The sequence below is a fragment of the Anguilla anguilla genome, chromosome 4 (genome assembly GCF_013347855.1).
Source record: "Anguilla anguilla isolate fAngAng1 chromosome 4, fAngAng1.pri, whole genome shotgun sequence".
NCBI classification, from domain to species: domain Eukaryota; kingdom Metazoa; phylum Chordata; class Actinopteri; order Anguilliformes; family Anguillidae; genus Anguilla; species Anguilla anguilla.
In genome coordinates this window covers 11,440,523-11,467,771 of record NC_049204.1, presented here as the reverse complement: position 1 = coordinate 11,467,771, position 27,249 = coordinate 11,440,523, and the positions used below count along the sequence as shown (strand labels likewise).

The 27,249-nt window shown below is 49.1% G+C and overlaps 1 protein-coding gene across 21 annotated transcripts in view; it reads right to left on the bottom strand.

The window, feature by feature from the left end:
* ptprfa (protein tyrosine phosphatase receptor type Fa) overlaps nucleotides 1-27,249 on the bottom strand; it is a 226,059-nt gene that overhangs the window by 42,477 nt on the left and 156,333 nt on the right. For 9 of the 21 annotated variants that reach the window (XM_035412987.1, XM_035412983.1, XM_035412990.1 and 6 more), the window contains 8 exons: nucleotides 26,267-26,572; nucleotides 22,393-22,586; nucleotides 11,698-11,724; nucleotides 6,974-7,091; nucleotides 6,163-6,744; nucleotides 4,139-4,236; nucleotides 2,374-2,630; nucleotides 700-775 (listed from right to left, as the gene is read on the bottom strand). In XM_035412987.1, the coding sequence (XP_035268878.1) occupies nucleotides 700-775; nucleotides 2,374-2,630; nucleotides 4,139-4,236; nucleotides 6,163-6,744; nucleotides 6,974-7,091; nucleotides 11,698-11,724; nucleotides 22,393-22,586; nucleotides 26,267-26,572 (1,658 nt within the window). The remainder of the gene's footprint in view (nucleotides 1-699; nucleotides 776-2,373; nucleotides 2,631-4,138; nucleotides 4,237-6,162; nucleotides 6,745-6,973; nucleotides 7,092-11,697; nucleotides 11,725-22,392; nucleotides 22,587-26,266; nucleotides 26,573-27,249) is intronic. The other 12 variants (XM_035412996.1, XM_035413003.1, XM_035412997.1 and 9 more) reach the window with 3 other exon arrangements.

Below are 27,249 nucleotides of genomic sequence, written 5' to 3'. Positions count from 1 at the left end.
GAAAAATGAGTGATGCCTCATACATATATACACTATGTGACCAAAAGTAGCAGGACATCCCTTGGTCTGGGGCTGCTTTTTATGGTGTGGGCTAGGCCTCTTAGTTCCAGTGAAGGCAAATCTTAATGCTACACCATACAATCACATTCTAGACGATTCTGTGCTTCCCCCACAGTTTATGAAAGGCACTTTCCTGTTTCAGCATGGCAAAGTCCCTGGGCACACAGCAAGGCCCATATAGAAATGGTTTTGTCGAGAACAGCGTGGAAGAACTTGACTGGCCTGCACAGAGCCCTGACCTCTACCCCATCCAACACCTTTGAGATCAATTGGAAAGCCAACTGCGAGCCAGGCCTAATCGCCCAATCAGTGCCTGACCTCATTAATGCTCTTCTGGCTGAATGGAAGGAAATCTCTGCAGTAATGCTCCAACATCTAGTATAAAGATGTTGGAGCATGGAGTGGAGGTTGTTACAGCAGCAAAGGGGTGGACCAACTCCATACTAATGCCCATAATTTTGGATGAGATGTCGGATGTCAGGTGTCCACATACTTTTGGCCATGTATATAAACATACATACAAAAATATATAAACGCAACTATATATGGGCGTGTAAGCAATGAGTATTAACCCAAGAGGACCACAAAGACCAGCATGCACCACACAGGCTGTGCTTCGGCACACGGCGGTTCACTCACGTCGTCCAGGTCCATCTCGTCGGGGCTCTCCCACCGACGAGCCTGCGTGACTGGCACCACCACAATGTAGTACCACCTGCGGAGAGAAATAACGAGCTTGAGCGACCGCTTCGAGGCCGGGGCACCTCCCCCAGCTCGTAATTAGCCCGGAATAATCTACCCTCGTAGTTGACGGCCAGTAATTAGCTTGGTCCCCCCCCCCGGTGGTTCATGAGCCTTTTGGGGTGACCGTTTGGACCTTCGTCAAAAAGATTGGTTGGTACAAGAGGGGAGACTGTTTTTTCTGGCTGCGAGAACTGAGGCTTTGAGCTCCGGTGGAGAAATCACTCCGGACTCACCTCGAACCGCCGCTTTGCTGCACTGCAAGCTTGAGAAACAACAGGTGATCACGTCCTGTGTTTCTTAAACATGGGCACGCAAACGCTTTATCATCCCCGAGTATTTTTCCTACAAATCAACGCTAAAGCAATCTTTGCGCTAATCCCTACACATGTTTCAGCTCTAACTCTCGTGCCAGAACCTGCACCCTTGTGTATTCTTGGGTTCCAATTCTGATAACAAGGAATACATTTGGTGGGGACATGAGGACGCTGATTGCCTTGCGAAAATTAGTTTTTGATTTTTAGCAAATTCCTCCTGGCTCGCCTTGCCGGGACGTGTAACTGCTCCACCGTGAGATAAACACTTGAAATGCAATTTTGTTCCATTCTTTTCAAGTCCATCTTCGTTTGTAAAGGCATGCAATAAGAAACTGTGGCTTAAGTATATGCCTCCATACCTTTATAAGCAGCTATTATCATTTTTTTTAAAGCCGACTCCAGAAATTGGCTAGTCTCATCATGAGAACCAATTACAACAGAGCAAAGGCAGTGGTTTCCCAAGAGACTGCCCACTGCAAGCTCAATAGTAAGACGTGGCAGAGGCCTTCTAGAATGTCAGACTGTGCGCTAATTAAATAAGATTTCTAATGGTAATGGATTTGCCAGGAGTTAAGAATTAGCAAGGCACGGCTGAAAACACCGAGGGGAAACTAAAGGAAACAGCTGGACAAGCAGACGGTGTTTTTACAGTACGGCAGGAAGCTGCTGTTGCTTCTAATGCCGTCTGTCTGTCCCAGTACTGTCTGAGGACCACAGCTCCAGCTGCATCACTCCAGGCCCACCTCCTACCAGGCCCACCCCCCACCGCTACCCCCTGCCCCCCAATCCCAGATTCAATTGAAGAAAAAAAAAAAAAGCCCTGTGCTTTTCTGGAATGAGGCATATAAAAGAGGTGACAATATATTGTGTAATGAAGAATGACACAGTGCTCCAAGACAGTGGTTTTCAATCTCAGTTGTTCCATAAACTGAACACAAAGCAGGTCTCAACAGCTTACGGCACTGTCTCATTGTCTGTACCCCCGTTACTCAAATCACAGTCCTCGAGGGCAGAGACCTGCTGGTTTTCCACGCTCCCTTAACCAGGGAGTCGGGTGTGACCACAGTCTGGCCAATCAATAGCACTAACTGTTCAGTTAAGTATCAGGGGGAAAAAGAAAACCAGGGCTGGATTTGGATTCGAGGGCCAGATTTTCATATCCACGGTATGCTACGCTATTTCTGAGAAGCAAAGAGACGACCGCACCCTTCCTTCTGCCCCCGACGCCACAGGCGTGAGGTGGACGCTCGCTCACCTGACGGCGGCTTTGTTCTGCGCCTGGGGCAGGCTGATGGTGAGCCGGCCGCCCTCCTCCTGGCCCTGGCTGTGGAGGCGGGGCTGGGCGCTGAGCAGGTCGGGGGCGGTGCGGATGGAGACCTGCTGCTGCAGGGCCCCGGCGACGTTGCCGCGGCTCATCAGCATGAAGGAGTACTCGGTGTCCGGCTCCAGCTTGGTGATCAGCTTGCGCTTCATGTTCCCCTGGACCTCCACGCTCTGCTGGTTGTACAGGATCTGCGGGGGGGCGGGACGGGACACGGGAACGTAAGCCACGCTCCGTTTTTTTCATTTTTTTTTTTTTACAAACAGGTCTCTGAACGCTCTGTATGGTTCAGACCTGGAAATTGGACCAAAAAAAAAAACCTGTACAAAAGAACTGGACAAAAAAAACCTGTAAAATGATTAGAAATGATCCATTAATTTTTTGGTACAATTTCTCGTTGATACTGCATTTCTAGTTTTTAAAGTTCTGACTGTTTTCCAGTTCATGTACAACCTCAGACACGCTAAATTAACTAGAGTAGAGTGCTGACGACTGCTTGTCTTACTCAGGCGTGTGCTATCGATGAAATTTTCAACAGAAACCGCCTGCCCTAGTAAATTTTGGCATTTTTGTGTCTTCATAGTGCAACTGTTTGTTTATGCATGCCATCTGCCAACTTTCAATGTATATTTGTAAATCATTACGCAATGTAATTGTACATAATTCCATGAAATCCAAATCCAAAATATGCGCTAATGATTTGTTTAAATATGTGATCTCTTTACAATGGAATAAATGGAGAATGGTTCAGGATTTGTCAAGTCTATGCAAATACCTGAATTACGCAATAATCCATTATGCAAATAAGTGGATTCTACTGTATTAACCTACACCTAGACTCAATCTGTGCAGATTGAACTGAGCAATAAAATTCTGAAGAGCGTTTAATCTTTTGCAGGGTACAAGTAACACCAGTGACAAAAACGATGGTGCAAGCATTCATTGACTGACTGAATAAAAATAATTTAAATACAGTAAACTGGAATTTGTGTAGATTTAAGTTAATTAATATCATTCCCTAAGATCTGAGTGACAAAGATGAAACGTATTTCAAGACATATTACAATTCCACATACCACTATTCCTGTAGAAAGACCCCCTTACAATGTATAAATCCTGCAGGAAAGGATATATTTTGTCCCAATTCTGGCACTTACAATATATAACCCTTTAATAAATCTTTAAATTGTTCCAATTTTTTATTTTTGCCACACATTTCATTTTTACAGCCTACATCTCAATGCATTGTGGTGGTCTCTTGAAGACCAGAACTTTACATACCACATCTGTAGCTAAATGTAAGGAGATGGCCCATCAAGTTGACAGTGGCAGTAAAGCTGGACTAACCACAAAAGCATATTATGATTAGCATTTATGGGAATCAAGCTTGGGTACACTGACTGCAATTACACACTTAGAAACATCCTTTGTGATGAGAAAATGAGCTTGTTAATGCAATAAAACACTCATAATTATGTGTCAAAATTCAACGGTGGCAAATAAAATATATAGGCCATTCTTCCCCCACTTCCCCTCCTCAACCCCCCCCCCCCCCCATTAATAAAACCTAAAACAAGACTGAAAAATGTCAAAACACACTGCCTATTTTTTCCCCTCCCTATTTTTCTTTGCAGGTTCTGATTGCATTTGGAATTTCAAATCTTCAGCAGTGAGGAGGAAATTGTGACAGGGTTCTTACCTTGAAAGGCACTTGAGATTTAAACGTCTCCGGTACTTCCCAAGTGAGGAGGACCGAGGTTTTCATCACGGCTTTCACGCCAAAGTTTTTGGTAAACTCTGCAGGAGGAAAAGCGAGTATAATTGCCTCTGGATATGGGCTACTGCTGACAGTTGTCAGTATTTGCAGCGAGGTGACAGCTGGACCAAACCGGAGACGTTCAGGACACAAGTAATGATTACTCTGGAGAGGGAGGATTTGGGAGACTTTGTATTTCTCAGCAGATACCGGTGGTTCTCGGCTGAAAATGTCTAATTATCTCCACTAGATTTTCAAGTGATTCTGCCATCTCTGCCTTCTAGGGCTTAATAAAAAACATTAATACATATTACCATTATTACTAGTGTAACAGGCACTGTTATCCATCAGACATATTATATTGTGTTTACTAATGCTGCAAATTGGCAACAATTAAAATACAATCTTCTCGTATCTGCGCCAGGAGCATTAAGTTTTATGAATTGGCACTTAGTAGAAATTTCGACATTCACGTATCGCGTAAATTCTCACAGATCCATTATTCACACACAAAAAAGGAACATGCTGTTAATTCAAGCAGACAAAAACAACATATCAGGGAACACGTAACTATAAATACACAAAGTAATGGGATAAGCTAATTTTTTGACATCAATCAGCTGCATTTGTACCCTAATAGATGGAGCAGCAACGCTTCACTGAACACGACACGGAGAGCATGCGTGTGATCCTCAACATTTGTGTGGTCTGAGAGAGAGCCCGACACCGGTCCCGTCTCCCCGGCCCTGACACCACCAGCTCCCACGAGCCGTGCATCTGTTCCCGTCTCCGCTCCCATCTGCTCTCCCTGGCGCCGCTTCCACGTCCACCTGCTCCCCGCGTCGGAGCCGCCCCGCGCTGATGTCACGGCTCGCGCTCGCCACTTTGTGCTAAAACTATGCAGCCGAGTCTGAGCATCTGCGAGTCTTGCTCTGTGGCACGCTAGTGTACGTTAGCGTAACACTGTAGCATTCACAGGCGATGGAGGTGGACATGGCCCTGCTCTATACTGTGCTAGTGTACGTTAGCGTAACACTGTAGCATTCACAGGCCATGGAGGTGGACATGGCCCTGCTCTATACGGTGCTAGTGTACGTTAGCGTAACACTGTAGCATTCACAGGCCATGGAGGTGGACATGGCCCTGCTCTATACTGTGCTAGTGTATGTTAGCGTAACACTGTAGCATTCACAGGCCATGGAGCTGGACATGGCCCTGCTCTATACGGTGCTAGTGTATGTTAGCGTAACACTGTAGCATTCACAGGCGATGGAGCTGGACATGGCCCTGCTCTATACGGTGCTAGTGTATGTTAGCGTAACACTGTAGCATTCACAGGCCACGGAGGTGGACATGGCCCTGCTCTATACTGTGCTAGTGTATGTTAGCGTAACACTGTAGCATTCACAGGCGATGGAGGTGGACATGGCCCTGCTCTATACTGTGCTAATGTATGCTACAGTAAAGCTGCAGCGCTCATAGGGCATGGAGGCAGACAAAGTAATGCTCTATACTGTGCCAGTGTATGCTGGCATAACGCTGTAGAGCTAGAATGGGGGTTTGGACAATCTTACTCTTTATCGTGCTAGCAAAGCTGTAACACTCACCAGATATGGAGGTAGACTTGGTCCTGCTCTATACTGTGCTAGAGTGTGTTAGCACAAAGCTGTAATACTCACCAGGCATGGAGGTAGACATGGTCCAGCTCTATAATATGCTAGTTTGTGTTAGCATAAAGCTGTAATACTCACCAGGCATGGAGGTAGACATGGTCTAGCTCTATACTGTGCTAGAGTGTGTTAGCACAAAGCTGTAATACTCACCAGGCATGGAGGTAGACATGGTCCAGCTCTATAATATGCTAGTTTGTGTTAGCATAAAGCTGTAATACTCACCAGACATGGAGGTAGACATGGTCCTGCTCTATAATACGTTAGTGCGTGTTAGCATAAAGCTGTAATACTCACCAGGCATGGAGGTAGACATGGTCCTGCTCTGTATGCTGGGGCTGATGGGGCCGGCCCCCTTGCTGGTAAAGGCGCGCACGCGGATATCGTAGGTGGTGTCCGGCTGCAGGCCGTGGATGGTGATCTGGGTGTCGGTGGTGCTGTTGGTGCCGTTCTGCTGGCTGTTGATGTCGCGGAACACCACCGCGTAGCGAACGATCTTGCCGTTTCTCTCCGAGAGCAGGGGGGGCTCCCAGGCCACCGTGGTGGTGGAGGTGGTGAGGCCGACCACCTGCAGGTTTTGGGGATAGCCGCTGGGGGCGTCGTCGATTGTGGTGATTTCCTTCACGTACTCCTCCCCGTTGCCTGCCCGGTTCTTGGCGCAAAGCCTGAAGACGTAGGTGGCGCCCTTGTGCAAGCCGGTGGCAGTGAAGTGATAATCCGTCTTCTTGAAGTCCTTGACGATGTAGGCTTCCTCCTCCACCCGCTTGTACTGCAACTGGTAGCCAATCAGCTCGCCCACCATCTCCTTGGGTGGTTGCCACTGGATCAAGGCCGTGTTTCCGACCGTGGTGCTTATCATCATAGTGGGCTTTCCAGGGACTGATCCACAAAACAACAGAATGAAAGAGAGGTGACAAAGAGAGAGAGAGAGAGTGAGTGGGTGTACACAGTCACTGCAGCAACAGAGAATCTAACTATTTTTGTAGCTCTCTTTGCTCTATCACTACACATCCCATGTTAACTTATTGCCATCCCATTTAACTTTTTCAGTTATTCATGAAATAATGTTGGGTATCTCCGACGTCGCGCGTTATCAGTAACGTTGTACCTGCTCCCGTTGTCGTGACGACCTTGGCTTTGCTGCGAGCCCCGTCTCCCTTGGTGGTGTAGGCCGCCACTGTGACCGAGTACGTGGTCTCAGCGAGAAGTCCAGCTATTATCGCCTCCTGGGAAAACAAATCTAGCGGGTCAAGTGAGGGGACGCTTCTGAAAACCCCACAAGCACCTCGCCCCCCACTTAAGACTCTCCACGCCCTCGTGGATTAGCCGTTCATGCACACACCACACACAGGGCCATAGCTGAAATTCTCCCCAGACATCAAGGCCGGTGCTTTTATCTTCCTTCTTTTCCCAGTTGGTACGAGCCAATTGGATGCTCTTGCAAGGAGGAAATGTATGGCTCTAGAGCAGAAAAGTCTGAGGAGAGTTTCCAGTCTTAGCTTGTTGGCACACATGTAGCACACAGCGGTTCATAAAAACACAACCCATACCATTAATGTCAGTGTTCTTCAAACTCGTTTGGATATTTATAATAACACTCTTGCCCAGAAGTGTTGTCAGACTTTGGGAGAGCTGAAACTGGTGACAGATGCTCTGTTGGAATGCCACCCACAGCCATCCTGGTCTTCTGGGAGCCAGCAGCTCAGAAAACCAGAAAGTTCCGTCGTAATTATCAGTCGGCTTTCAACGGTTTGTTTTGAGCCGGACCACATTAAATGTAACGCTGGCCACATGATAGAGAGTCACACGTCTTTAAGACCTCCAAGCGGCTAGCTTTGAATAGTGATGTTGGCTCAGTTTCACAATCTGACCATCACTCTCCAAACTAATTGGTTGCATATATTCTGTCTCCACTACATCTGTACTTTCCATTTATTGGATGACAAGCACAATACTAACTCAAGGACAAATAATAGTTTCTGCTGTTGTTAATAGTAATAATAATAATAACAATAAAAATGCAATTATCATTATTATGATTATTATTATCGTTATTGATTTCAAATTTCCAGCATATTGTCTGAAACACTAGTTTAATATCTGACCACATTTAAGTTGTAAAAACACTGACTTATATGGTACCCAGTCTTGAACAAGCAAGCGAACCAACATTTAATTAAATTAAAGAAAGAACCCAAACAAAAACAACATCATGTCTTCATCACAGCAGTAACACAACCTGATCTCAGCACTCGTGGTATTTTGAGTCGCCGGTGTTTCTGTAATTACATCACCTTGTTGGGCAGGAAAGATCATCTGCATCATTACAACAGCGAAATATGTAAAAATACCACGCTTCCACTGTTTTTATTTGGTTTGACGGCAGGCTTTAAAAGCAGAAACACATCGATACCACACACACACACACACACACACACACAAAACAGAGACACACAAACATTCAGGAAAAGGGCATTTCAGAACACTCCAGATGCCAACGCAGAAACACACACACAAAAAGCATCCACACACACACACCCTTCACCAGCGCCCCAGTTCACTATTCATCCTTTAAAACTAATTTGCTGGAAGGGGCTCTGAGGATTCATAATTTGTAAGTGAAATGACACTTAATGGCTGAAGACCATGAAAGAGATAGGGAGAGGAATTCTTTGAGTATCCAGAGGATCCTCCCTCTGCATTGATGACTTGTACATGACGGACCAATAAAAATGAGTCTGGGTGAGCTTCAAACACAGCGGGGGGCCTATGCTGGAGGGGGTTTCCAGCACAGAACACCCACTGTGGTTCATCTCCAACATCAAATTACTGCCTTTGGCAACAAATGGTTCTCCAGACTTTATGTACAGGGACCAACTGGTACCGCCAAAATTAAAAGGGAGATACGACTTCGCTTGAGCAGAAGTTTCTAGAAACAAAACGGCTTTTTAATTATATCGTCGGGAAACGTACATATAATTCTTGCATTATTAAAAAGGCTTTCCTTTGCTAATTAAAATTTAGCTTTATAATTATAGAAATGCCTCCCCCCCCCATAAAAAGAACACACACATGGTTCATTCCAGTGAGCAGAGGGAGTACTCCAGATGAGAGAAGTCCGAATAATCTGAAGTTATTACATTTATTCTCGCCTTATTATATTTAATTATACGGAATTCATTTTTAGCTACAGCTTTGGGAATTTTTTATTTTTTTTTGGTGATCTTTCATTTTTTAAAATTCCATTGGGTCTCTCATCTTACGCTTTAATATTTGCGGGAAAGAGAGGGGGATTAATCTCGGACGTCTCTGCACAGTCGAAGCAGGTCTTTCGTTTTTTTCCCACCCCGACGCCATAGCTTCAGACGTGTACGTTTCGAAGTGCATCCTTCTGTCGCAGCCATTCGACAACACGGCCGACGGCACAGCCGAATAACAGCCGGCTATCCGAAGCGCAGCGGCGTTTCATATTTTGACTGCGTTCATATTTGACTGCGGCCCAGGAGCCATTACCAGTTTGTTTGGAGTTAAGTGTGCTTCATTAACAGGCAGAGGGAAATTCTAATTCGCTCGGCCATTAAACGAGCAGTGAAACTGCCAGTTGATAGGAACTCAGGTAAGCATTTACGAGACCTCCTGTAGTTTTAGGAGTCTGTTTACAGGAGGGCGAGGCATTGGGAACCGGGAGCTGAACTTCCGTAAATAGCTACAATACAAGGCAAACGCCTTCATCTTGTGCCTATCTGCGGCAGTGGAGCCTCCCTTGATTTTCTGGGGCTCGTTGCTACCTGTCGAGGGAGGAAGAACAGGTGCTTCTGTCAATCAGCTGCGACTGTCTTTCAGAGACGCCGTGAAATTGTCTGGAAACCTTTTCTTCAAAAAAAAAGGTATTTATTTCCCTTTGGGTGGCATAGGGTAGGTAAAGAGGGACTTTCTACAACTGTGAGCACTGGCGATGGAGTAACATTTAGCCTCCCTAAGGTCAGTGGCCACTCCTAAACCCAGTGAAGAGAACAGCGCCGGTACAGGATGCTTACAGACCACCATGGGCAATACTGACCGGTCAATTCACACACAAACACACGTGCAACTGCATCCAAAGACAAATGAGCACACAGAAACACTCTTTCATGCGTCAGACGTTCCCCGGCGTCCTCTGAAAGGAGCGCGTGCATTCACGGGCAGACGTTATGCTAAACGGAACGGCGTTATGAAAACAGACGAGGCGTGAACTCTGGAGGTCGCGGGGGTCAGGCGTAAATCCGCTTCTTCGGTTAAAAAAAAAAAAACAACCGAAGAAGCGTCCAGTAAAAAAAAAAAACAACGCTTCTTCAGTAAAAGCAACTGTGGAGTACAGCGAGAGCGGAGGGGATCTAACTCAATTAGACCTGCCTAACAGAGGCTGGCTGACGGGAGCAGGGTTTGGCAGGTTCTGCACGCCAACAGGCCTCAAAGGCACCTGCAGGAACAGGCAGGCAAGCAGGCAGCCAGAAATCGGGCGGGGCCGGGCCTGGAAAAAAAATCCCACGCGCGCAAACCACAATTTAACCTATTTTTCACCCCCCCCCCCCCCAGCTTCAAAATCAAAACAAAAAGCGGATTTACAGCCAAGACGCCCGCGAGCTCGAAGGGCCGCCCGTTCTCACGCGAGGCCGAACGGCGGGGGGGACGGGGCCGGCGAGGAGAGGGCCGCGGGGACGCGTGTCCGGCCGACGCGTCAGGGCCACGGGCGCGCGGCGTCCCTGGCCCTCTCTCGCCGGCTTCAAACAAACGCACCGTCGGGTCTGGCTGCGCTAGCGTTCGGTCTCTGTGATTTTGGAAGCAGACGCGTAGATGTCTGAGGGAGAGCCGCTTAGCGGCCCAGATCGTTCGTCTCACCCGCCCGCACCAAACCCCCCCCCCCCCCACGCCCCCGTAGCCCTCAACACACTTCGCCAGCATCGAAGCAGGTTGTATAAAGGCAAAATGCGAGCTGGTAACAATAATAACGGCTGGGAAAAAAACTTGGGATTTCTATGCATAAAAACTGTGTGGCGTGCGGGAATTTGGACGCTGAACAGCGGAGAAAAACGTTAGCTGGGATGGTGGATGGTGGGGTACGCGCTCGAGTGGCCGTCGCGCGGTAGCTTAGCGTGAAGTGGCGGATTGAGAGAGTGAGTTCGTAACGAGGGTGGAGAGGATGATGGCCTTTCGGAGCGGCGACAGGTTTAGAAGGGTCGACCGCCGGAGATGCAAGAACATATAGGAAAGGAGAGCGGAGGGGCTCGAAGATCAAAGAGCGTCGCGCAATGGATCTTCAGAGAGAGAGGAAGAGGGGCCAGATGCCTTTAAAGAACATCTGAGCCGCCCGTGGATCTGAAGGGCAGAAACTGATTACTGCGCAACTGCGTGACCATACCAATTAGGCGGGATGCACTACTACCTACTACTACAGCGTGTGTGTGAAGGGGGGGGGGGGGGGGGGGGGGATTTAGCAAAGAGGAGGTGAGGTGGTAGAGTGGGGGGGGGACCTCCTACTGTTGACAGAGGCAAGGGAGAGGAAACGGCGTTTCATGCTGCCGCGCAAGCTGCTTGTTCCGAGCCCATTTAAGCATCTGAAGGACTTTCATTTAGATGACAGACAGAAAAGGTTCCCTTTGCTCCCTGCGTGGGGTTATGAGAGACAGAGAGCGCCAGACAGAAAGCACAGACAGAGACAGCCAGACAGAGGGCGGGGGGGGGGGGGGGGGGGGGAGGGTTTTTTTTTCCCAGCATTCCCAATGATCCAGTCCCGCTAGGGGGGGAGAGAAAACCCAAACGCCACACAAGCCAGCACACACGTCAGCTACTCACATAGTCCGTTGACTCTTCAGCTTTCCACTGACAAAGAGAGACAGATCGAGGGAGAAAGAGGAGTCAACATGACACAAGGCAAAAAAAAAAAGTCTGACTTTTTTTTTTCTTCTTCTACAGAGGAACAGCTGTAAGAAGGGACTTGCATCTCAGCATGCATTCTCAGGGGAAATTAAGTTATTTTGTTAGGAAAAAATTAGCTTTTTAGAGGGAAAATATAAAAATTTGCGGAGGTGGGTGGAGTTTTTATGGCCGTTCGACACAGTGCCGCCTGCTGGTTGGGCAGGGTAATGCAGGCACTGTGAGCGAGTGGTAATTCTTGCTTCAATAAGGTTCAGTGGATGATGTCACGAACGCCCGGTGTCACAGTGAACCGAATCCTCACCTGTTCACCTGGAGGGAACTGAACAGTTAGATGAAGGGATGCAGAAAATAAAAAAACACAGCATGTTATGCATGAAGACCTCACCTGTAATGTGCATCCACATTCTGGAGACAAAACATATGAATACGTTTTCTTTTGAAACAAAAGCGTGTCATCGGGCGAATCGAAAAGTACTGCACCGTCTGAAACGACCCCAACAGCACGTGCCTATTGAAGGGGACTCTTAGTCGCTGTAGTGCACTGCCTTGTTATTCCACCATGGTTGTGCTGAACAGAAACCTTGACTGCTTTCCTTGACAGCCACGTGAGCAAAATAAAAAAACACGCACATCTAAAGCGTCACCCAGTCTCCACCGCCGTTTACAATTCAGCCCAGGTCTACTGCAATGTGATAACTTTCTGGCGGGAGACTTACTGTCCCCCTTGCGGAGAAGCCTTCGGACTTTCGTTTCGACGTTCGGTCGACGCTCGTTCATTGGCCGGCTGGTTCACGCGGGCGGGTCGGGTCGTTTTCGGCCTGGGACCTCCCGGTGGCGGGAAGCGCGTGACGTCGTTACCCGTCGGCTGGGACGTCCGTCGCTACCGCCGGGGCGCCCGAACGATCGGCTCTGTCGTGCCTCAGCCCGGCGCGTAGACCTCGGGGACAGAAGCTTGTGTGCGGAGCTGGAGGCGATTTGCCTCTCAGGAAAACGAATGCGCGACAAAATCACCGATTTCGGCGGCCAGAGGAGCGCGCCGCAGTACGCGGCTACGCGGGTGGGGCTGTGCAAGACTTCCGCGCGCGAGCGTCTGTGAGCGCGGCGGGGGGCGGGGGAGCAGCACCTCCCCGCTGCTCCTCAGCGCCGCGCTCCTCTCCTCAGGGGGAGACGTGCGACGGCACCTGCGGCGTATCCTCGCGCTGAGGGATGACGGGCCCTCCCGCGCCGATCTGCGTGGGCGCGGTTAGACAGCGAATCACACCGCACGCGAGTGTAGCGGTGCGCTGGGGAGAAAGGAGGGGATGGAGAGCGGGCCTCGTGTGTGTGTGTGTGTGTGTGTGTGCGTTTGCGTGAGCGTGTGTGTACGTGTAGGTGTTTGTGTGGGCGTGTGCGTGTGTGCATATACTGTATGCGTGTTTGTGTGCATGTGTGTGTGGGAGTGTTGCGCGTGCGTGTGTGTGTGTGTGTCTATGTGCGCGTGTGTCGTTTTTGTGTGCACATGCCTGTGTGTGTGTGTGTGTGTGTGTATGTATGTGCCAGTGTGCGTGTGTGTTTGTGTGGGCATGTGTGTGTGTGTGCATGCATGTGTTGTGTGTGTGTGTATGTATGTGCCAGTGTGCGTGTGTGTGTTTGTGTGGGCGTGTGCGTGTGTGTGTGTGTGCATGCATGTGTTGTGTGTGCATATGCGTGTTTGTGTGCATGTATGTGTGTGACTGTGTGCGCGTGTGTTGTTTTGGTGTGCACATGCCTGTGTGTGTGTGTGTGTATGTATGTGCGTGTGCGCTCATACATCAACGCCCAAATGAACCAAGGGGGATGGTGGGTGGGGGGGGGGGGATCTGTGACTGATGAGAGGGTAAACGGGACAAACGTGTGATCTCACTTCTATTTTTTTCATCTTTGGAATGCACTCACTGCTCCTGTTCATTGCTGTTGCCAATACTCCGTTTATGGCTTTTCATTTCATATTTCATTTACCAGAGCACATATCCCCTACATTTCCCCTGGTAGAGTATGTGTGAGAGAGAGGGAGTGAGAGTGAGAGAGAGGGTCTGAGAGAGAGAGAGAGAGAGAGTGTGAGAAAGAGAGAGAGAGTGTGTGTGTGTGTGTCTGAGAGAGAGAGAGAGAGTGTGTGTGAGAAAAAGAGAGAGAGTGTGTGTGTGTCTGAGAAAGAGAGAGAGAGTGTGAGAAAGAGAGAGAGTGTGTGTGTGTCTGAGAGAGAGAGAGAGAGAGAGAGAGAGAGAGCTTACAGTTCCAGGCAAAGGCAGCCACTCAGCCACTGAAAGACAGAGAGAAAGAGAGCAGGACTAAGTGACAGAGAGAGGGAGAGAGAGAGAGAGCAGGACTGAGTGACAGAGAGAGAGAGAGAGAGAGCAGGACCGAGTGACAGAGAGAGAGAGAGCAGGACTGAGTGAGTGAATGAGAGCGAGAGAGCATGAGACAAAGCCAGAGAGAGGTGAGACGGGTGATTTAGCTTTCGCTCAGAACTGCCGCTACGTGTCCGCCAGTGACTCCAGATGAAATTTCACCTTCAGCGGCTACCCTTCTGCTTATTCAGCAACGAGCCTGGGGATTACACTCCCCCCCCCTCCCCCTTCCTCCTCCGCCTCCTCCTCTCCAAGGCACCGTTCGCCCCATTCCCTCTGCTAGAACCCACCCTCTTTCGAAAAAGCGGCCTCTAGCCCCCCCGTCGGACCCCCCGCCTCGGACAGGAAGGACCGTCTGTCTTATAAATAAAAGGCCGATGGATATTCGATTTTGCGCTTCGCCTGCCTCTATGACGCGACATCTCTCGCACGAGGGCTGAACGCGGGGCGCGGGGCGCGGGGCTGCCGCAGGATCGATTCGGGCGAGGCGCGGCATCCGTATTCCGGTCCGGGCCCGACGCCGACGCTGACGGACGGCGGATAAAAAGACGCCGCGGCCGCTCTCTCTCTCTCCTTGTGCTCCTTCAAAACCTTCTTTGTCACGAAGGAGACGCCATCGCGCGCCAGACAAACAAAAGTAACCCGCCAGTGAGCGCCTAAGTCAGGTTCTTAATCATCAAAACCGCGGCACTGCACCCTGGGCTGGGAACAAAACAGAAAAGAAAAAATAAAATCATTAATAACGGAGGCTTTAAAACGCTAGCCGCTCCTGCTCCCCTTTAGCCGAATGACGAACGGGTTCGCCGTGCGTTTAATTGCTGCGTTTGTCTGCAACATTAGATCTGGACGTGGGACACCAACCAAGTTCCTAAGGCTCTGTTTTGGCGTGCCCGCGTCTCATCTGAGCAGTAATCCTTTCTCGTTTCGGAATATTTTTTCTCTCTTGAGGAGATCACAAAAACTCTGCCTTCGGTGCCAAGATGCCAGCTGCTTTAGCAAAACACGAACAAAAGTAAACTCAGGGACTTAAAACTAAAAAAATAAAAAATGTATCCTGGTTAAAAATCTTGAGAGGCGGACTGAGAGAGAGCAGCTGTTGCTGGCAGGAGGAAAACGACTCTGTGTTCTGTGAGCCTCGGTTTCTGAGGTGGCCAAGGTCGCCAAGCCACTGGTGCAGCCGAGTGTGGAGTTTAAAAGCAGCCGCGATGGGCTGAGAAACAGGGAGGCCCTCTGCAGTCACAGCTCCTTCGCAAAATGCATGCTGGGAATGCCATACTACCCACTCTCCTCAGCAGGGGATTCTGGGAATACCATACTGCCCTCTCTCCTCAGCAGGGGATTCTGGGAATACCATACTGCCCTCTCTCCTTAGCAGGGGATTCTGGGAATACCATACTGCCCTCTGTGCTCAGCAGGGAATTCTTGGAATAACATACAGCCCTCTCTCCTCAGCAGGGGATTCTGGGAATACCATACTGTCCTCTCTCCTCAGCAGGGAATTCTGGGAATACCATACTGTCCTCTCTCCTCAGCAGGGAATTCTAGGAATACCATACTTCCCTCTCTCCTTAGCAGGGTATTCTGGGAATACCATACTGCCCTCTATCCTTAGCAGGGTATGCTGGGAATACCATACTGCCCTCTCTCCTTAGCAGGGGATTCTGGAAATACCATACTGCCCTCTCTCCTCAGCAGGGGATTCTGGGAATACCATACTGCCTTCTCTCTCTCCGCCAGTGAAACTCCTGAAGAGAGAGATCACTCAGGGTGAAGTTAGGAAAGCAGAGTTAATTGACTCAGAGTTAATGATGGTCTGGTCAGCCGAACATGGTTATGAATCCTTATATGGAACAGCAGTAAGCTACTCGTGTAAAATAATGCACACTTTCCAATGCATTGCATAACACATCGATGGATGCATTTATCAAGTCACTTTGCTAGAAGCAGTTTAAGTTGAGCTGAGTAGTCAGAAGCCGCCTGCTCGTCGACAGACAGCAGTCCCACTTTCAGTGTTCCCTAACTGACGCTGTGTCTTTCAGGATACGGCTCGAACGGTCCCTCTGCTGTCTTAAACTCAAAGCCTAGACTAGTGTATCAAACTTAGCGCTTTTCTTAGGTCAGTTTCGCTCACATGAATACGTTCCTTATGACATTTCATCTTTCTAACACTTGGAATGTTTTTATGTTTTTGAGAGTGCTTGATGATAGAGTTTTTTGTTAACAGTTGTCAACTACAGATATTATTTTTGGTCCTATTATGCAACATCATTCAGAAAGATGATGTAGAACAAAACTGAAGTTCTAATTAGATCATGCTTAAGGTGCGTTATATAGAATATAGAGATTTAAAAAATAAAGCAAGTGTAATTCAAGTAAAGCTTCAAGCGAATTCCTCAAATTAAAATCACTGTATTCGGTGATACCATATATACTTAACTAATTAGAACTTATCACTGTTTGCAACCCCGTATGGAATGGAAGGACCCCATGAAAAACGTTGTCCGTTCTCAATTGCCAAAAAAAACCAAAAACTTTTTTTCATTAACAGTTTTGTTTTGTAAAGTCCTGTCTTGAGTGAGTAGCACACGGAAAGATCTAGCTTCCCATTGCCAGGACTTTGACTTCTTTTTCAAAATTACGAAGACCCCCCCCCCCCCCATACCCCATTCCCAAAGGGTTTATATCTTAGGAGGTTCCACTGTATTTTCCACCTTCCACAAAAGGTTATAACGTTGTATTTGAGGACAAAAAAACACCACACACCAGACAAATAAAGAGGAGATGAAAATAGGTATCAAACCTCTGTTGGTAATCAGTAGATTTTTTTTTTCTCTCAGCTTTACACACGATCCAAACCAGCCCATAAGGGAACATCAAAGTTGGCGCATCAAAAGCGACGTCTGCCTGTGATTTTCTGTAAAGAACGCACGCGCCCATCTGTGTGAAATTGCAGAATGTTTGTCGGAAGACTGCCGTGTTGGACTCCCTAACTGTGACAAAGAGAGCCAAAATGGCTGACTCTCAACCCTCTCCATCCCCTGTGGGCCATAAGGCCGCAACAATCGCTTTCCACTTGGCCCTATCTTGTGCAGCGTACTGTGCCTCACCCCAGGTGAGGTTAGGCTCCTTGAGCTCGGCCAAGACCGTACTACGCCAGGTGGTTTCGGGCCGTCCAGGTTTCCTTTTACCAGCTGGAGGCCATCCATCCATCCATTCATCCATCCATTATCTATACCTGCTTATCCTGGTCAGGGTCGCGAGTGGTGCTAGAGCCTATCCCAGCATGCATTGGGTGAGAGGCAGGAATGGGCAGGCCGCCAATCTATCACAGGGCAACATGTTAACGCAATTTTCAGGACGCAAAGCTGGTCTGTTCTGAGTACTGCACGTGACCTAGCCATCTGAATCGCCGGCGTTTGATTTCAAGGACAACCCTCTGACAAGGACAGCCAAATTCTTCTACAGAGCTCTCTGCTGGAGATTTTGTTTGGCCGAATGATGAAGCGGATTCTTCAGAGACGCCCATCATGGAAAGATTCCATTTTGCTCATGTCAGATCGCACGACATTCAGAACCGTACAGCAAAACAGATTTGACGTCGCAGTTTCATAGCCAGGGTCTCGGTCTTATGGCTGTACAGCTTTGAAAATGGCCGACGATCGCCATTAACAACTGACATGTCAGATCACTGTGCAGTGGCTGCGGGCCACGCGTTCGTGCGCCCTACGTGCAAGCATGGCGGCACTGCTCACTCAAGCTTGTCCAATAGGATCCCTAAAATAATCGACGGGTGTTCAGTTGCGCAACATCAAGGGCCAGGAAGCGAAAGGACTCAAGTTAGGATCATCGCACCACAGCCGGGCCATTTTAACACCATTACCACCATGGTCACTGACTGACATCTATGAATTATAACTATAATAGTGATCTCAAAATCCAATCCTGGAGGGCTGCAGTGCCTGCAGGCTCGTGTGCTTCCCTTTCAATCAGCAGTTTAGGTCTTGGAAACAAGGTGTGAGGACTCCTTTGTAATAACAGCCAATCAATAACTCGTGCTCACAGCTCAAGTGCTGAAACGCAGCGAGAAACCAGAGGGGACCCTCTGAGACTTCAGTTTGAAACCCCCAAATTACCACGAGGCAATCAAACATGCTCAGCTAAAATTAACTACATAAGTCGTGTTACGTGGTATGCTAGAAAATTGACTGCATAACCGCATAATCTTGTGCAGTATGCTGTAACTTTTTCCCAGCGTTTTCCGAAGGCCTATTTTAGGAATAATTTAACCACGCTGCTTGGTTTTTGGCAATAAGATTACAGAAGGCTGCAGTTGCTTTTAATATGCAGCGTTAGGCCTTGCTCTTCAAGAGCAAAAACGAGAATACTTGAGCGTTTGCTGCCTTTCCTCAATTATACGCGATTAAATCTTCTGCAATACAGTTGAACTGTCAGAACGTTTTGGCAGTACAATGCTTATGAAGTGGATTGTTACAATAAATTGCACGCTAAATTATTGTCAAGGTTGTTACGTGTAGTACGGTGAATTTTATGAATTTTGCAATGAATAGAAAAGAATAACCCAAATCTAAAACCAGACAACTAAAGCCCATCAAGAATGTACTTTTCCAGCTCCAAATTTTCACTGATGGAAAAAAGGAACTTCCCATAAAATTTCCAGTCATACTTCCAAAAAAAAATACAATATGGCAAATACATTGTTTCACACAAAAGAGCACAGGAACATAAAATAAAAATCAGTAATTTAGCCATTTTCAATGACCTTGCTGCCTTCAGGGGTTTGGAAAGCTGACATGGATTTCCACTGTATGTCTGTGTTCCACTGTCATTCATTTAAACTACGATTTATAAGAAAAAAATTAAATTGTTTATTCAAATTTAAGGCTACAGCAAAGTGAAGCATTTGATTGCACAAAAAATAAAGGATTCAAATTTTCACACTGCTTTTAAACATGGAAAAATATCCGTTCCAAACCACCTCCATTTATAATGTGTTTGCATCTCAGAGGTTCCACTGTATTTCACCTAAGCAGATGTGACTGGAAGTACACCACTCCATTACACAGTGAGGTGGAGGGGAAAATAGGTAGTTCCAGGTAAGGATTTCAATACACACGGCAATGCTAGTTTGTAGGCCCATAAGAGCGCATATGCACACAGTAACACATGCACATCCAGAGCACTCAGGCTAACATTGCATAAGCAGGCTCCCTCGCATTCCATGACCCGAAAAAAGGGAGAGGTGTTTACTTAAGTGGGTTTCTTATCCGATTGGACAGAGTTCAGACCACCGCAGCCAATCGGTGTGGGGGTTCAATCACGTTCTTGGGTGTACAAAGGTGTGAAAATAAGCCCGATAAAGGAGAATTCTCAAAAGCCAGGAATCCACTTGAGGCAACAAAAACGGGGGGATTTATGTCCTGAACAAATTCCAAGCATAAAAAGGACCACAACATAAAGTGGAGGCAAGTAGTTTGCAAGCAATTAAGGGTTTACATGCCTGCACGTCAGCAAGCTCTGCGGACGGTAATTTGATATCATTTTTTCCCTCCATTACCGCTTTGTGCTAAAAGAGGGGATGTTATTAGCAGCAGACAGCTCTGGGCCCAGACGACTCCATGACGTGGGCAAACAAAGCAGTCTGCACAGAAAAAAAAAAAAACCCACCCCTGGGACTCCGGCCTAGACACACCGCTGATATTTCTCAGCGGGTTCATTCAGATTCTGCTCGCCTCCGCTTAAATTTTCGAAAACTCGCGTGACGGCAAAAAAACGCGGACCGGTCACGACAGAATTAGGCCGGAAGACTCGCGGGACGACAGGCCGGATTTCGGCGGCGGCGGCGGCGCGAGGACGCGGGACACACAAACACGGGGGCGAAAGCAGGGCAGCAGTCGCATAAAAATTTTTTTTTTTTAAAGAAGCTAGCTCGCCAAAATGGCCTCTTCAAAATGATTCGGGCCAGGGGCCAAGGCCGAAATCAATTAATCACAGCAGCTCGCGGCCACACATTCACTGCTGATGCCCCAGCAGACAGGTCTCATCCCAAATTGATTTTCATCAGAGTGACATTTTCTACTCTGACACCAGCTGCAAACTACCAGCTGTATGAATAGTTTGAGGAAACCGAAAACGAAAAAAAAAATCTGCTCCAATCCACCTAGCAGCTCGATAGCGACAGTGAGCGGACGCTAAAAACGTGACCTGGCTTACGTTTCGCCAGGTCAGGTCTTAGAACGGAGACGCGAGCGCGAGCCCTCTTGCGAAAGCGACGCAGCAGAGCCCGTAGTAAACAACGTCTGACAGGTCCATCTCGGGGCCCGCTGCGAACGAGGCTTCGAGCCCGGGCCGGGGTCCCGGGCCGACGGGCGATAAATCCGCTCGCGTAATCGGGCCCCGCCGCTAATGCCCCGAAAAGAACGAGTAAACTCATCAGAGGCGAGGCCACACGATAGGCTGAGTGGCGACATTTCAGGAGGGGGACCGCAGAGCAACAGCAGCAGCAGCTAGCGTAGCTCGGGGATGCGTGTACCTCTACCAATGCAGTGCACGGGCTGAGATGAGTCAGAAAAGAACCCGCAGGCCACCTTCACTGTAAAAGCGGGGGGAGGAGCCTTTTTCCTTCGCAGGAAATGGGGGAAACCGAAGAGCCGTTACGAGGCGTCGTTACGCCGTTAATTTAACGAGCGGCCCGGGCGGAGGCGGGAGGGGAGCGAATCAGACTCGGCCGTTCGAGAGAGCGACCTTGAGATCACCTCGGGAGAGAGAACCGAAGCAGGATTGCGTCAGAGGAAAAGATGCGGATGTTGACTTGGAAAAAAAATTGCATTGCAGTGATTGATATGAAGTTCAAGGGCAAACGCTCTCCTGTTTCTCCTAGGTCTCGCAATATTTTAATGCCTTGTCCGGGCCACACGCAAAGAACACGCATTAGATCCCCATCCCCACCCACTGCAAGCATTTTCTTCCTCTTCTGTTTGAGTTATTTGCCATGTTTGATTTGAGCTATGTTGCTGTATGCGATCACTGTAAGCCATAAACATAACAGGTTATATCTCTCAGAGCAAATCTTATTAATACTGAGTATTATAGACTGTATTCCAAAGAGATAAAGGCCAAGCCACTTTAATAAGGTGTTGTATGTAAGCAGCTGGTACCATTTTCATTATTGTACGGACTTCGGTGTTGTCCAGTTCACTTTTCTTCTCAGTATCAGCATAGCATAGAAATAAACCAATAAAATAAGAAATAAACAAACATTTAGCAACTGTTTATTTTCTTAATTGACAGGAAATGGCTCCATTTGGGCAGGACAGCTGTTAACGAGCCACACCCCCGCAGGTTACCGGACCCTGCCTGTTAAATCAAGCGTGCGTTTTATTTTAGTTTTCTTTTTTTTTTACGATTACACTTCCTCACAGCGCCTCCTGTCAGAACTCTTCCCAGTCAACTCGGCGGCGGGGCTACGCTTGCTCAGACAAATTAGAAAAGCTTGTCGGACGGGAGAACGCGCGAGAGCGAACGCGTGTTTACGCAAGCTAATTCCCGCATAACAATCGGACGTCTGACATCGGACGCGGTCTTCGACAAAAGGGTGGCTTGTATCTCCGTGAATTTATGAACCTCGGGGTTCAGGATTTAAAACTCTGTTCCGTCTCTCTCTTAAACCTCCCTTCTTCAGGCAATATGGAGTTGAGGAGGAAGCGAGGGAAAACAATGGAGAATAACAAAGCAGTGCGCTTGTTTTAATATTAAATCACAAAGGGGTACCCGAAACTTAATAAGACAGCAGTGGTAATATCATATACCCATGTGCGATCCGTCTTATGACTTGGTCTGTGTTTCAACTTTTGATTATTTACTGTCCTTACTGAGAACCGTGCCTGTCTGTCTCCAGCCAAACGGAAAGGATTCTGTTAACAAAGAGCATTTTGAAATATGGAAGGCGACCTTATTTCACACGCTGGCCCAGAATGGCTGAACTTTTCACGCCATGGTGGGGAGGGGGAGCGCTAATCTGCTAAGTCCTGGCAGTACAGCGGTGCAGAGCGGAAGACAACAGACACGCCGTTCAAAGGGAACGGCTGGAGCGCCTCGGCCAAGAAGCCAATTAAAATTCGTTTCCGCCGACGGCTCCTCGGCTGACCGGACGGGGTGAGAAAGGCGAGGCGGCTGATTCGCCGCCGGAGGGCGTTCTTTTTTTTTGGGGGGGGGGAAAGGGCAGTACCTGGGCCTCGGGCAGCGCCACGTCCATGATGCTGGGCTGGCCGCGGGGCTCCCCGTCCTCCAGCCGCGAGTAGATGACCTGGTAGCCCCGGATCTGGCCGTGCTGCTTCGCCGAGAGGGGCGCCTTCCACGTCACCCGCACGGCGGTGGAGTTCACAGGCTCCGCCTCCACCTTCCTCGGGGGCGCGCCCGGCACTGCGCGCGGGCGGGGGGGGGGGGGAAGCGAGGAGGGGGGACAAGCAAGAAGGGGGGGAACGTTAAAAAACAAACAGATGCCGACAGCGTTTGGACTCCTCTCGGGAGAGGGGCGGGTTGGGGGGGGTGGTGGGGAGGGGGCGGGGTGGTTGCTAAGCGCCAGCTCTCCCGCCTGTTCTCCGAATCTTCAGATCCGTAGCAGCACCTGAGGCATCCAACCGAAAAACAATGTACCGCTCGGACATAATTAAAGCAAAGCACACTCAGCACAAAAGGACTTGATAGAAATTTCTGGAAAAGTTAGTATAAAGTTTCAGGTAGAGAGACACATAGCAGTGAGCAGCTGTGTTAACACTGGTATGCCTTAGCCGTAGGGAACTTACACCTAAGGTGAACTGGAGGCTTTTCTATAGTAAATCGTCCCAATCCAACAGAAAGCAGGCTAATGCCAGGCATGATAGCGGGATTACCCTCAGACAAGGGAAAATAGGTGAGCTTATTGTGCAAGAGTATCTTTCAAAAAACAGCCAGAGAGTGACTAACAATGTTTACTCCTAGCTAAGCAGAAATGTTTTGTTCCTAAATCCTCCCAGACAGAAAGTTTCAGTATTTAAATTGTTTTTCATTTATATGTAACACAACTCTCTTGGTTGGCAAAAACACGCTGCGGAGAAAATATTTCCAAAAATATAATTTATTTTATTGTTATTATTGAATATCCCTTGTAGTGAAGGTTTCAGCACAGCAGAATATACGGGTCCTGAGATTTAGACCAGACTCGTGTCCCCTACAGGGGACAAAAACGAATTGCTGGCTCTCACAAGGATATCATTGATAGTTTGTGCCTGAAGTAAACAAATGTGATTTATCTCCCACGTTGCGTGTGACAGATCTGCATATTATCAGCACTATTCGACGCAATCCTTTCTGTTTCGTGGCCTCGCTAAAGCAAGAATAATAAAGGGCGAGACAGACCAGCGAACCGTGAGTTTGCGAAAGCAGGAAGGTCCGGCGTGGACCGGAACACGCGGGAGCGGCTCTGTTTTATCAGTGACGTCTCACGGGCGTTTAATTTCGTTCCGCGTTCGGCCTTGACCTTGGGAGCGCGGCGAGAGCGTGAGGCGGTACGCAGACGTGCGGACGAGATGCCGCGGCGCGTGGTTTAGGAGGGAACGGCGAAGGAGAGCCGGGCGGCGGCGGCAACCCGTAAACGATCAGCGCGGCGGCCCTCCTCGCCCCTGTGTTGTCATGAGGCCCGGCGTGAGAACAGCTGGACAGTCCAGACATTCTGCAAATCTGTCCTGGGGGCCCCAGTGCATCATGGGTTTTTTTTTTTTAAACAACCAATCTCTTGATCAGTTAATGCTGTTGAAAACGTGTGTTCAGGTTTTTTCTTTTTCTTTTTTTAGTTAAACTTACCTTAATTCCATGCAGGCTTTGAGCCTTTGACTAGGTGTGAATGCTTTCATCGCCTGAATCACACTTATTTTATTTTACCTGTCAGTCTGTCACTGTCGAAACGTAACCTTTTTCTGAAGGAATCGTTTGCCACATCGCATAAAATGAAAAGATGAAATGAAATCAGTTGATCTGACCGATGTAAAAGTCCTAGGACGTGTGCATGAGACACTGTGCGTGACATGCGCAGCGCAGTGAGAGAGCAAATCCTCCACTCGTTAAAACTCGTTTCGCTAGTATTTTTCCTTCAGTCACTCTGTCCCAAATAAATTACATAAGCACAAATCTCCCCCGGGTAAATGATTCAGACTTATAGGTGTGCAATATTTTTTTAGTGAAAATGGAGTCGGTAATGGTGTACACAGCCTTTGGCTTGGGTAGAGCGATTCTACCTGTTCTTGTTTATCCTCCTGGCAGAAAAGTTCTACGTATTTTTAATTTTTCTGACATAACGAGTCTGGGATGACAGAAACATGTTGCGGGGGAAAACATTTTTCAAAAAATATCGTTTATTTTGTTTGTCACCGAACGTGGTGCAGTTCACGGCACAGCGGACTACACGGTTCTTGAGCTTAACACCAGAGACTCGTGTTCCCCACAGGGGGACAGAAAAAAATGGACTGCCAGGTCCTGCTTTCTTTCTGCTTAAGCCACAGCAGGTTTTCGGTCGGTTTCTAAAGCTACTTTAGCACGCGGTCGCTCTGGCCACTTCAGCAAAGCTGCTAATGCCCTTTTTTTTCCCACGAAGCACCGGCGCGTGGGAAGAATCTCGCCACGCGCGGTCTGGTAGTCAGGACGGAGCAGACGGAGAGGGGCTCGATGGAAATTCGATGAGCCGGGAGAGAGAGCGGGGGAACATATCGGCTCGGTCGTTTGAGGGGTGGAGGGGGAAGGGGGGGGTGGGGGGGGTTAGGCTCGTTCCCAGTCCAACCAATAAGGTTTCGTTTAGGAGGGAGACGAGCCGAGCCGAGCTAGCCTGGGCTCCCCAGCATGGCCGATTATTGCGGAGCCTGCCGGAGCCGTTTTTTAATTTATTTATTTTTCCGGGGGAATCGAGGACGGACCCCAATCCAGCGAGATGCTGAATTTCTTTAATTACAGAGTGGCGGAATCGGACCCGTTTCAGTGCGTTAAGGCAAATTAATTACGGAGCCGGGCCCTGAAGGCCCGATGAGACGCGCCTCCCGATTTAGCAAATCTGGACTCCGAGGGGGGACCGCAGCCCCGGTCAGAGAGAGAGGCGCGGTGTCGGCGGACGGGGTTTAAAAAAAGCCGGCGGGTACAGACGGCGGAAAGAAGATAAAAGAAAAATAAAGGATTAAAAACGGCGAGAGTGTCACGGAGAAGGCAGCTGGAGTGGCGGGAAAGCGGGCGGCTAGCACGGGCTCGGCTAGCCGCGCCAGCGCGCGGAAGAGGCTCTGCGTTCGGCAGGGCGGGGAAAATCCCGTTAGCTAAAACAAAGCCTTTGCTGTTTCTTAAGGGGGGGGGGGGTGGGGGGCACTGGCAGTGCTGGGTCAATCCGGTCCATGCTGGAAGGTCACCATCCCTTCCAGGGCATGTAAAGGGCGCTGCCGGGATTGGTCCGTCAGCCGCGGCGACGGTCAGCCTATTGCAGAAGCCGTCGCTGCCGCCACCGAAGGAGCTTAGCGTTGACGTGGCGACCGGCTGAGGTGGGGAGCGCGCTCTCTCGCCGATCGAAGGGCCGTGCCATCCGGACAGCCCCGCCCGCTTATCAGAACGCTTCGACTGAGACGAGCGGGAAAAGAGCAGGTTTGTCTCTGGGTTCCAGTTCGACCGTTCGCATTAATAAATAAAAAAAACAACGGGTGAAAAAAAGCCAACAAAAAAAACCCCAGGACTTTCATTTCATTCATCTTGCATTGAATGGCAAAGTGGGTTTTAAAAAAAAAAATCAAAAACACAATTTTCTGTCCTGTGAATGTTCCCTTTGTCTGATGTAAGTAGTTAACCGTTTATACATTACCCATTCATACAGCGCTTAGGTAGCCTCCTGCAGCCTGGCCAGCTAGAGACAGTGAACTGGGACAGACAGACAAGACAGATAGACAGACAGACAAACAGACAGGCAGGCAAACAGGCAGGCAGGCAGGCAGGCAAACAGGCAAGTAGACAGACAGACGGGTAAGGCAGGCAGGCAGGCAGGCCATCGAGAGGAACAGCGGACAGCGAAGTTAGCGTGGGGGGGGGGGGGGGGAACGTACCGTCCTCGCTGGTTCGGACGAGCGCGACGGGGCTCTCGGGGCCGGGCCCCACGTCCGTGTGGGCCCTCACCCACACCCGGTACTCGGTCCACTTCTCCAGGCCCTCCAGCACGTGGCTGGTGGCGTCGGGCCCCACGCCCGTCACCTCGCGGCGCTCCGCGTCCTCCCCGCCGACGGCCTGGTAGGCCACGGTGTAGCGCACGATGGCCCCGTGCCGGCTGGCCGCGGGGGGCGGCACCCAACTCACCTTGACGCTGGTGGAGCTGAGACTGACCAGGCGCACCTCCTGGGGGGGGGCGGAGGGGGCTGCGGAACACAACCGAGGGAGGGAGTGGATCAAGCAGGAGGGGAGGGGAGGGGAGGGGAGGGGAGGGGGCGTCTCTTTCTGGACCGGGAGAAATGGCTCATTTACGCACCAGCTTCTTTGCAGGCGCTTCGGGAAACGTTCTCATTTTACTGACATAATCGTCATGACGACCAAATAGTTCTGCAAACATTGCTCGACTGCTTGCATTACACTTAGGGCCTGATTTACTAAAACTAAGCACGTGAAGAACCTTTCAGTACACACAAAACTAATAACACAATTGACGATTGGTGCAAAACAAACACCATGACCAATCATTGGCTATGTTACTGGCTTTTAGTGCACCAAAAAGGTTTTGCACATGTTAAAGATCTTAGAAAATCAGGCCCTTGAAGTCCCGGTGGTTCATCACACACTGAGAGCTGAGAACTTGCAGCTGGATGCCCCCTGTAGCTGGTAAGCCGGGGCTAGTAAGGGTTAAATATGGCTGACTGTAACGTCAACGTGTGGAGGGTGTGGGCGTGACCCCAAAGCACAAGACGGGTTTCAGGGGTTTCAGCCCTCGCCCCCCCCCCCCCTCCAATATTCATCTACCGCTCTCAGTGGTGTGTGAGTCCTGGAGGCTCACATTGAGACTCTTATTTTGAAAAAATGATGTTGCCAATTCTCCACAGTC